The following is a 10,000-nucleotide window of genomic DNA, read 5'->3' as shown; positions in this document are numbered from 1 at the left end:
ACTAATTCTGAGTCAGTGTCAGCTGTCAATCATGACGTCTCCGCCTGTTTTTACATCAAATGATTAATTAAACCAAACTGATGACAAACACTTGAACAAACATCAGAGAAGATCGAGTTGAACTGACAAACATTTATTTAACGTCTGAGTTTTTAGTTTGGTTCATGTCCCGTCTGCTAACATGGAGGAGGTTTATGATCTACACTGCAGCCAGACACCAGAGGGCGATATAGAATTTCTGGTTTATTTTATATAAGCTGTCACGTCGTCCATCTTTGTTCAATCTGTGGTTCAGAGAGGAGGCCGAGCGTTGCCATGTTAACGACCATCGGACATCTCGAGAGGAACAAACTGTTTCCTCGAGTGTAAAAGAAGAAAATCAAGTTATATATATTAAATATAAATATTAGATGAATCTTTTCAGTTCATCATTTCTGTGAATTAAAATATTTAATTATCAAACTCAAAGATGAATTTAGTTAAAATGTAAAAGTGAGTGACGCTGACATTTGTTCAGTTAAGACACTAAAATATAAATGATGAAGGTTTTAACTTTAGAAAATGATTTTAATAATATTATTCATCAAAGTGATCAGATTATCAGATGGTTGATTATTTATCAGTTTAATTCTTCATGTCTCTGACTGAACTCTTACAAAGATCCTCTTTTGAGTGGCTGGAGAAGAGGTGTCACTCTACACGAAGAACAGTCAATCACATCAACTGACAAAGATCTTTTATTAAACTCTTTGTGAAGATGTGTCACACGTGGAGGAAAAACTGAACTGAAACCACCACAGATGGTTTTGACTGATGAGGTCTCACTTTGGATTTAATTCATTGAACTGAACTTTCAGTCTCTGGCATGTTTCCTCGTGTTGGTTTGAAACTGGAAAGTGTTGGAGCTCGTTGTTTATTGGTTGGATCTTGTCTTAATTAACATCATTGGATTAGATTGCAGCATCTTAAAATCACGTAAAAACCTGTGGTGGACGATGTTAAACCTGCGGCGGGTCAGAAGTATTTCAGTGAGACTTTGTAAAGACACGTGGTCGTAATAAAGAGGCCACCGAGTACGTTCCTGACAAATGTAGGTCAGAGGTCATCATTCCTCTCAGATTATGTTTCAGTGAAAACAAAGGTTGAACAGGGAAGTAAAAAAAACACGGCAGCAGCAGCACTTATCAAAGATCTCCTTCATTGTTTTAATAGTAGACATTGTGCCACAAAAATGTTATGTCACCGATCACGTGTGGAACTAATTCAGCTATGTATCATGTCATTCGCTTGCCTACACAATCTGCAGATCACATGTTACACGTATGTATAAATATATACAGTTTATAGGTTCGTTACTGTGGTTGTGCTGAGAAACATGAGCAGAGAAATCAACACGGCTGACGACACGTCTCCCAATGCAGCACACGCTTATTACATGACGACCAGCAGAGCACACGCAGAGCCCGACACGTACTGTGTGTGTACAGGAATGTTAACTATCATACAAACTGGGCTCGTTCGGAAATCGCGAGGGGAAGATGTTGACAAAAACGTGACGTCGTCTCCTGCCACGAAAGCACTGGCAAGTGGTTGTCAGGGGCGACGGCGTGACGCTGAAGCAGGTGACGCAACAGGGGGCGTGTGATTGGCTCTAACATGCGTGATGCTGGTTTTTAAGCATGTGCTTCATTCAAGGTGCTCAGCGACTCGTGTTCGGGCGGCGGCCAAAGACGACTCGGTGTTTGGAGGGTGGAAGAGAGGGAGGAGCCGAGGAGAAGTGAAGTGAAAAAAAGACGAGTGGATTCATGTCACTGTTAAAAACGGTCGACTTTGTTTTGGTGTAGGATGAAAAAAGGCTAGCGGAGATTATCGTCCTATTGCTGATTTAGAAAGGTCGGGGGCGGAGATCTGGTGTCGTAGCTGCACGCACAATAACAAACCTGTCCTCCTTCCTGTCCCCCCCTGGTTGTCTGTCCTTGTGGAGCGTCGTAACATTGAGACTGGTCTCGGGCTCTGGGGTTAATTCGAATGTCGTGGCGTTTTGTTTTGTATTTTTCAGGCCTCAGCAGCAGCCGCCGGACGAGGTGTTGACGGGCTTGCTCTGGATCTTGACGTTAGATTTCTCAGAGGCGCCAGCCGTCGCCCCAGGGCCCATCCTCTTCTTGATCTCGGCCGCCATGGTCATGAAGGCTTGCTCCACGTTGGTGGCGCTCTTGGCACTGGTCTCCAGGAAGGGGATTCCCAAGTTGTCTGCAAATTCCTGGTGGAGGAAAAGGAGTGAGGAAACATGTCACGTGACGTCGGGATGAGACCAGAAGTTCAGACTAGCTGCACGCCGTGACACGCCCCCAACAAAGCCAGGAAAGGCAAGCGCAGAGGGCGCCACAAGTGTTAACAAGGTGGTTACATAACACATCCACTAGAGTGCAGCACAGAGTTCATTATCATGAATGATCACGTTGTTTGCTACACTGCCCCCTATCGTTTTGGGAAGTACTGCCCCGTCCGTACTTAAACTTTCAGAAGACGTGCACCAACATGGCCGAAATTAAAAAAAAAGGCTCCGTCCATTTCCCGTTAGAAACGTTACGTATCCACGATGAGGTTTTGCTGCCGGCGCATGTTGCCTAGACAACGTACCTTAGCTGTGGTGTAATCCACCACCTTCTTCGTCGTGAGGTCACACTTGTTGCCGACCAGCAGCTTGTTGACGTTCTCGCTGGCGTAGCGGTCGATCTCCTGTAGCCACTGTTTGACGTTGTTGAAGGACTCCTGAGGACGAGAGGATGAGAGACGGCAGCCGTCAACACTGGCGCCAAGAGAGCAGCAGTGCATTCTGGGAGCTGCAGCTCAGCAGGAAAAACCATTTGTGATTCCAACATTTCTTAAAAAGCAGGAGTCGTTCAACAACCCGGTCTCCATAACGACCGGGGGCGTGATGTCTGTGACATCATTTAGATTCCATGTCACGTTGTGTGAAGTTAAAGACTTTGCTCACGCCTGAAGCAGCTTTTATCTGCAGTGACGTCATTAATCAGCTGTTTATTCTGTTTTTCATCAAATGGAATGTTTTGTTCACGTATGTGGTGAATTATTTACCACATAGACTGAAGTCCACAACTTTCCAGATTAAAAGCACGGCAGCAAAAAACATAATGTCCTCCTGCTTTTACCTTGTAAATCAATTGTTGAAGAGGAAGTAGTTTTCTGACCTCAGCAGCTGAGAAAGTTCGTCCTGATTTTATTATAGAAGCTCAATGAACCTGAAGAAACTTTGTGATGTCATAGGTTTGTATCGTCTCACTGAAATAAAGGTAAATAACAGTTCTGACATCACTCGTGTTATTTGCTAGCGGAGGGGCATGTTGACCTCTGACCTGATCTGTTACGTCGTAAACTACGATGATGCCGTGAGCTCCTCTGTAGTAACTGGACGTGATGGTGCGGAATCGCTCCTGACCGGCCGTGTCCCACTGGTAAAACAAAGCAGAGCCCGTCAGAAACAAACACAACCAGCGTGTGGCGCTGCTGATCAGTTCACGCCCCGGTGACCCTGCGTCTCTTACAATCTGAAGCTTGATGGTTTTTCCGTCCAGCTCGATGGTCCTGATCTTGAAGTCCACGCCGATGGTGCTGATGTAGCTTTCTGTGTACGTGTCATCCTGCAACACAACACGAGAGTCACACCGGATCCTGCAGCGTCATCGCCATAACAACAGACGTGTCGTACACTTACTGCAAACCGCAGCAGGAGACAAGACTTCCCGACGCCAGAGTCACCGATCAGCAGCAGTTTGAATAAATAATCACTGAGAGAAAACGACACGTTAATAAAAACACTGACTTCATTCATCTCGTCAGATTCAACAAGTGAAGAAATTCTCTAAAGTCAAGTTACATAAAACTTTCCTGAAGCTTCTTTTCTCCGTCGTACGTTAAACTAAATAAATAATATCCCAAAACTTTATTCGTACAGCATCATTAAAACAGATACAAGGTAAAGAATTAAAAATATTTGAAACATTAGAGCAGAAATATGAGAATTTAATATTAGAGATCAGAAAAGATTTTAATTATTACAATAATCTGGATTTTTCTGTTAATATTTTCTTTACTTTATTTTTGACTCCACTGAGCAGAGAAATGATCCACGTTAGTTTGGTTCATCTGCACTCGGCCGTTAATAACGGATCCGTGAATGGAATCGCTTCGTCTCGGGTTATTTGTCTTCAATCACGTGTTGGAGGACTGTGACGATCGATCAGCTGTCGAAGTCATTATTGATTTTTTGTTGATGACGTAGCAGGGCTCTGACAATGACGTGACTCCAATGGAGGGGGGGGGGTCTGAGAGATGACGTCATCCAGGGCTGGTCGTGCTGACGCCTGGTATTTAACCGACTAAAAGAACGATCGATTAATCGAATCGATAACGGGAAGGCTGCTCGGTGGAGCGGATGTTCGGTGGTTCCGGTCTGACGGTACCGAACACAGCGGGACCGACTTCCTGTTTGCGGCAGCTAAAAGACGCAGACTCATCGTTAAACCTCCGGTTTGGTTCTGACGTCTCGTGCTCACCGACAGAGACACGAGACTCACCGAGTCACCGACCGGAGGCTCCGCCGAAGCTTTGAAGTTAGCTTGTTAGCTTGTGAGGCTACCTCCAGAGAGCCTGTGTCAGCGAACTAATGCCCCCACCAAACACCGTCTGTGGGCGGCTTCAGTCGGTGTTTACTTTAACGGAAAACGAGATCGGTGACTAAAATGAACGCTGTCATGTGACAGGCTGCCGTTAACCGAGCACCGAGGCAGCTGACGTTCATCTTGTACCGGTCCGCCCGGACGGCTAACGCTAGCCTAGCTTAGCCTAGCTTAGCTTAGCCTAGCTTAGCTTAGCCTAGCCTAGCTGCCGTGTGAGCTGACAGCTCAGCCGGACCCGTCGCCACAGAACCGGGATCAGCGTCACTTACTACTCGGGGTTCATGGTGGAGCTCGGCTGGTTCAGATCCGTCACCGGAGCAGAGGGAGTCGGTCGCGGGTGCAGCTTGAATCCGCCTCGTACCGGAGCAGAAACACCGTTCAGGCTGGAACTCGTTAAACTGGTTGTCGCAGCCACAACAGCATAATCGAATCAAATATGGCCGTCACAGCTTCCTACCCGGAAATACCAGCGGCGAGGGATCATGGGTAGTGTAGTGCTGGGGCAATGGGCGTGCACGCGTCTGCTCCAGTGTCTCCATCGCCCCCTGGCGTCTGGCTGCAGTACAGCGCATTAACCTCCTCCATGTTATCAGATGGGACATGGACCAAAGTCAAAGTAGACGTTAAAGTTTGTCACTTTTGTTTCTGTCGTTTCGTTTCTTCTCTGATGTTTGATCGAGAGTTTCTCACCAGTTTGGTTTAATCACTTATTTGATGACAGAAAACAGGTCAAATGACATCATCACCACAAGATGGCAGCGTGCGTACCTTCTCCATAGCTCCGCCCTCATTAAGCCGTCATCCAGGAGGTGCCCCCGGCCAGTGGGGGGAGGTTCTTTACAACCTCAGGATCAGAAGGGAGGCACCGGCATGAGGACCGCTGGGATTCGAACATTTCAAAACTCTAAACACGATGAGCACAGCATCGGTCTTTTGTGGCCACACCGTTCACACGCTTCCTGTCGTTTTCCCACATCAGCAGTCAGTGAACACATTTCCACAAACTTGACCTCCCGACAAAATGACGGATTGTTTTTGCATTATTTACGAATGTTAACACACAACATCCCACAATGTTCCAAACCTTATATCCAGTCTACAAACTCTTCTGCAATGATATCAGATATCTCCGCTGATAATAAACAAACTACTGAAGAATTGAACTTCCACTAACCCTGAAGATCGCAGAGACTAGAAACAGGGATTCTGTGCCTTTTGTAGTTCCCCTCTTTTTATCTGGGCTTTTTGCCGTTGTGTGTTTGTTCAGAATGCTCTTGTGTGTTTCATGGATATTTTGTTCACTGTAAGAAAGACTGTCAAACTGTTTCTGTTCTATCATACTGTAAACAGTATTTCTACGGTAAAGGGAAAAACAACTGATTTGCTTTTTACTGGAATGCTTTTGAATGTGAACATTTGGACATCCAGTTCCCAACCAAGACATTTAGTGTAAAAACTGTGGATTTCATGTTTTGCATGCAAATACCTGTAAAACTGAAACATAACATTTTTTGTAATGTCAGCAACAGCCAGTATTTTGAAACCTGGTGTACTTTGATTGACTGCATGAACCTTGTGAAGTGAAAACAAGAGTTATTCTTTGACAGAATAATTTCATTTTGAGTCAGATTTCCAGTGTTTCGGTAAAGTTAGTGTGTGCAGAGAAAGATGTGTTCATTTTTGAAATGAAGAGTTAGTATATATTTAACAAAATGTGTTTTTGAGAAGAAAATTATCCATTTGGCCAATTGTGGTTTGTAGCAGTGAGTCTGTGTTAAGAGTTTGGGTAAGTGCTTGTTAGCCATTGAAAAAAACTGTAATCAATCCTGGTTTGGCTGTTTCAAGGTTTTAAAGGTTTTCTGATGTTGATCCGTGTCAGTGGTGGTCAGTGGTCGTAATGTTGTTCTCCCCATACGGCCACATCATCGTGAAGAAGAACCTGTGGCAGCTTCAGTCGTCATGAAAAAAGGTTTTAGTTTGTCCAGTCTGGCCTAATGTAAAAAACATGGTGGCTTCCGTAGAGAGGGTCCCCTCCATGTAAATATAAAGTATTTAAATATAAAGTATTTGAATATAAAGTATTTAAATATAAAGTATTTAAATATAAAGTATTTAAATATAAAGTATTTAAATATAAAGGATCTTTTCTGGGGTAAAGAAAACTACAATTCAAACAATTTAGATAAAACAAACTCGTCAAAACATCATGAGGATTATTCTACGTTACATCTCTGTCAATAGATCCTTTCACCTGAATCTGACACTGGAGCTTTAAATAATTAATTCAAGTATAAAATCTTTACAGATGAAAATTGTAGAATTAGTTGAGAACAAAATGATGATCAATGGAAACTAAAACCATCAACCCAGTGAGGCTGGATTCAAACCTGAACATCCCAGAAACAACGTGAAACCACAGCTGATGCAACGTGTGTGAATTTCATCAAGTCATCATGTGACTCAGTGGGTGTGGCCTCCTGATGAGTCGGAGGACGGAGTGTGGACGGACTTGGTGGATTTAAGTCAGAGGAGCGTGAGGGTCAGCCTTTTTAATCCCGGACCAGGAGGAACCCAGGGTCCACCACACCAGGATGAAATACAATAGAATAATAAAACAAAATGGACCTGAAGACGTTAATCATCAAAAACTATTTTTTAATAGAAATGACTGGAAACATCCAAACATCTCAAAGTCCAATGTGTTTATTGAAAACACTGAAAATGAAACTCTGACAGAGTTGGATGAAGAAGTCGCTTCATCTTCCTGCTGAAACGTCTGTTCTCTGTTGTTTGAAGAGGGAAGTGAAGAACAGCACCAAAACCAAACAAATACAATGAATAAAGCTCGTGAAGCCAGAATTAGAATCCACAGGTCATTGATTTGTAGAAAACTGAAAACCAGCGGCTAAGACGAACCACGACAGCCGCTTCACAGTCATGTATGGAAGCCCTGAAGGCAGGAAAATAAAAAACACATGGTCATTGTTCAAACTCTGAACTCAATTGTTTTGACCAAATTCCTTTTTTTTAAATTGTCGAAACAGATAAAAAAACTGTTGTAATACTCATTTAAACCACAAGAAGCTGAAGTGGTGCAATACACCACAGTCTTGTTCTCTGATGCAATTCCGCCTCTTGTGGCTGAAATGATTATTACAACAACAAACACTGAGGAACGTATTGAGGAGGAGTTCTGACCTGTTCCGACAACACACGAGAGATTCTCATCTTTTTCATGACGGACACATGAAATGACTCATCTGTAATAAAATGAATCGAGAGAAGAAGGAAACACTGCAGCTCCTCCGCAACTGTGACAGAGCGTTTCCTGTGGTCGCCTGTTGGTGGCGCCATATCCTCCGTGCATGTGTCAGAAGAGTCAAAGTGACTTTTTATCCAGTTTATTACAGTTTTACACTTTTCACATCTTGGTGGTTTTTAACTGTGTGTTTGAAGCAGATGAAGGATTCGAGTCGTCGGACGTCTGGATCTGAAGTTTTCAGAGAAACGAGCTGAGCGAGCGTTAGCGGCAGCTCGACTCCTCAGAGACGAGTCAGAGAAACATGAGTTTAACATGAAGCTGCTTCATTCACTGTTTCTACTGGAGGGAATCAGCTGCTTGTTTTAGATCCCATCAACACTGAAGGACGAGGACTACAACTCCCATCATCCCTCACTGCTATCACTCTTGTGTTCTTCTCACTAAGTTTCACCTGCTCAGTTCTGACCGTCTTTTATTCTCTGTAACTTTATCGGAGTTTTGCATAGAGGGTGTCACAGGTTTGATTCTGGCTCCTCTTATTGAAGTGTCAACACTGAAGCTACTGTCCAGAGTGTGAACAAGACTGTAGTCACACACACACACACACACACACACACACACACACACACACACACACACACACACACACACACACACACACACACACACACACACACACTCACTGAACGTCTTGTGGTGACAGACCAGGCCTGAGTCTCATGAGCTTGTTCCTCGACAAACTAAATGTTCACACAGACACATTTAAAACATGAGTGTAAAAATATAAATTACCTGTTTTATATACATATATATTTATATTTTATATATATATATTTATATTTTATGTATAAATTAATTTTCTTTGTGAAGCCATTTGTCACAAACTAAAATACAAAAACCAACATAGAACTTTAGACAAAGTTCCTCCTTCTGGAGACGAGACAAACAACCAGCTCCTCCTCCCATGAGTCCACAGGCCAGCGACGCCTCAGCCCACAGCTTTATGTTTCCCGCCACAGCAGTGACAGGCCACACCACAGCGATAACACGCCCTGAGGGGGGCGTAGCACCACATGCAGGGCGCCAGCAGCGACAGACACACCAGTGCAGTCCAGCGCAGGCAGAAGCGCTCGTCGCTGGTGTCGCAGGAGCACGGGTCTGAGTAATCCCCCTCCGGATCTGACATGCAGTGGTACAGCAGGCTGTCGGCGCACCACATGAAGCTGACCCGCCGGATGCAGGTCTGGATAGGGTCAGGTGCTTCCTGGCACCGGCCCCGCCCATTGTCCTTGTGGTTGAACATGTCCTGACAGTAAATGCAGCGTAAACGCTTCCCGTCCTCCATTCGTCGCTTTCTGATAGGCTGAAGAGCTCGGGGCTGCACCGTCACCACCGCCCTTTGGCCACCGCCCTCCTCTGGCCAACCCAGTTTACCATTGCGGCCTCGCTGCACGTCGCAGCTCAGCGGGTACGGGTACGTGTAGTTGTGTTTGGGCGGCCCGTTCTCGGTGAAGTGTACGGAGGCGTCAGAGCTGTTGGGCTGGGTGAGTTTGTCTCGTGTGGAGTTGGCGTGGCGGTAATCCTCATAGCCGGTGAGCCAGGTCCGCTCACGGGAGTTGATACGTACAATCTCCTCCTCCGCCTGGAAGCTGACATGGCGAGGAAACATGTGCACCGCCTGCGGAGACACCAACAAGAGACAGAGCATGAATATATATATATATATATATATATATATATATATATATATATATATATATATAATATATTATATACAGATATTCAACGATTTGTAGTGCTGCCCCAGAGTTTAGTGATGTTTGTGTCCCCTGTAAAGTGGATTGATTGTTTCCCACAATTCATTGTGAAAATCTCTACCATCATGCATTTCACTGGCTGCGGAGAGACGACCTGTTTACAAACGTAAATACAAGAAGAGCATCACAACACAAAGAGAGACAAACATGATCATCCAACTCAAAATAAAATAAACATTTCATTGTTGTTGTTGTTCGTCTCAATCCTGAGACTGTGCAGA

The 10,000-nt window shown here is 44.5% G+C and overlaps 2 protein-coding genes across 3 annotated transcripts in view; both read right to left on the bottom strand.

Moving 5' to 3' along the window:
• Positions 1-1,181: 1,181 nt before the first annotated feature.
• LOC109645353 (ras-related protein ORAB-1) lies at positions 1,182-5,171 on the bottom strand. 2 transcript variants are annotated; one of them, XM_020110941.2, is made up of 6 exons: positions 4,970-5,171; positions 3,737-3,809; positions 3,567-3,662; positions 3,378-3,473; positions 2,641-2,772; positions 1,182-2,260 (listed from the first exon to the last, which is right to left on the bottom strand). In XM_020110941.2, exons 1-6 carry the CDS (start codon positions 4,981-4,983, stop codon positions 2,063-2,065), a joined length of 609 nt encoding a protein of 202 aa, XP_019966500.1. In that variant the 5' UTR covers positions 4,984-5,171; the 3' UTR covers positions 1,182-2,062. The 2 variants fall into 2 exon arrangements, with proteins under 2 accessions (XP_019966500.1, XP_069385713.1); XM_069529612.1 differs by having other exon boundaries at positions 3,378-3,662; positions 4,970-5,139.
• Positions 5,172-8,801: 3,630 nt separating this feature from the next.
• Positions 8,802-10,000, bottom strand: part of spred2a (sprouty related EVH1 domain containing 2a) — a 6,597-nt gene continuing 5,398 nt past the window's right edge. The window contains exon 6 of the mRNA XM_069529602.1: positions 8,802-9,640. Coding sequence (XP_069385703.1) covers positions 8,951-9,640 — 690 coding nt within the window. The 3' untranslated portion in view covers positions 8,802-8,950. The remainder of the gene's footprint in view (positions 9,641-10,000) is intronic.

Source organism: Paralichthys olivaceus, chromosome 8 (genome assembly GCF_024713975.1).
Source record: "Paralichthys olivaceus isolate ysfri-2021 chromosome 8, ASM2471397v2, whole genome shotgun sequence".
Lineage (NCBI taxonomy): Eukaryota > Metazoa > Chordata > Actinopteri > Pleuronectiformes > Paralichthyidae > Paralichthys > Paralichthys olivaceus.
The sequence above is the reverse complement of the archived record's forward strand: the minus strand, read 5'-3'. Positions and strand labels throughout refer to the sequence as shown.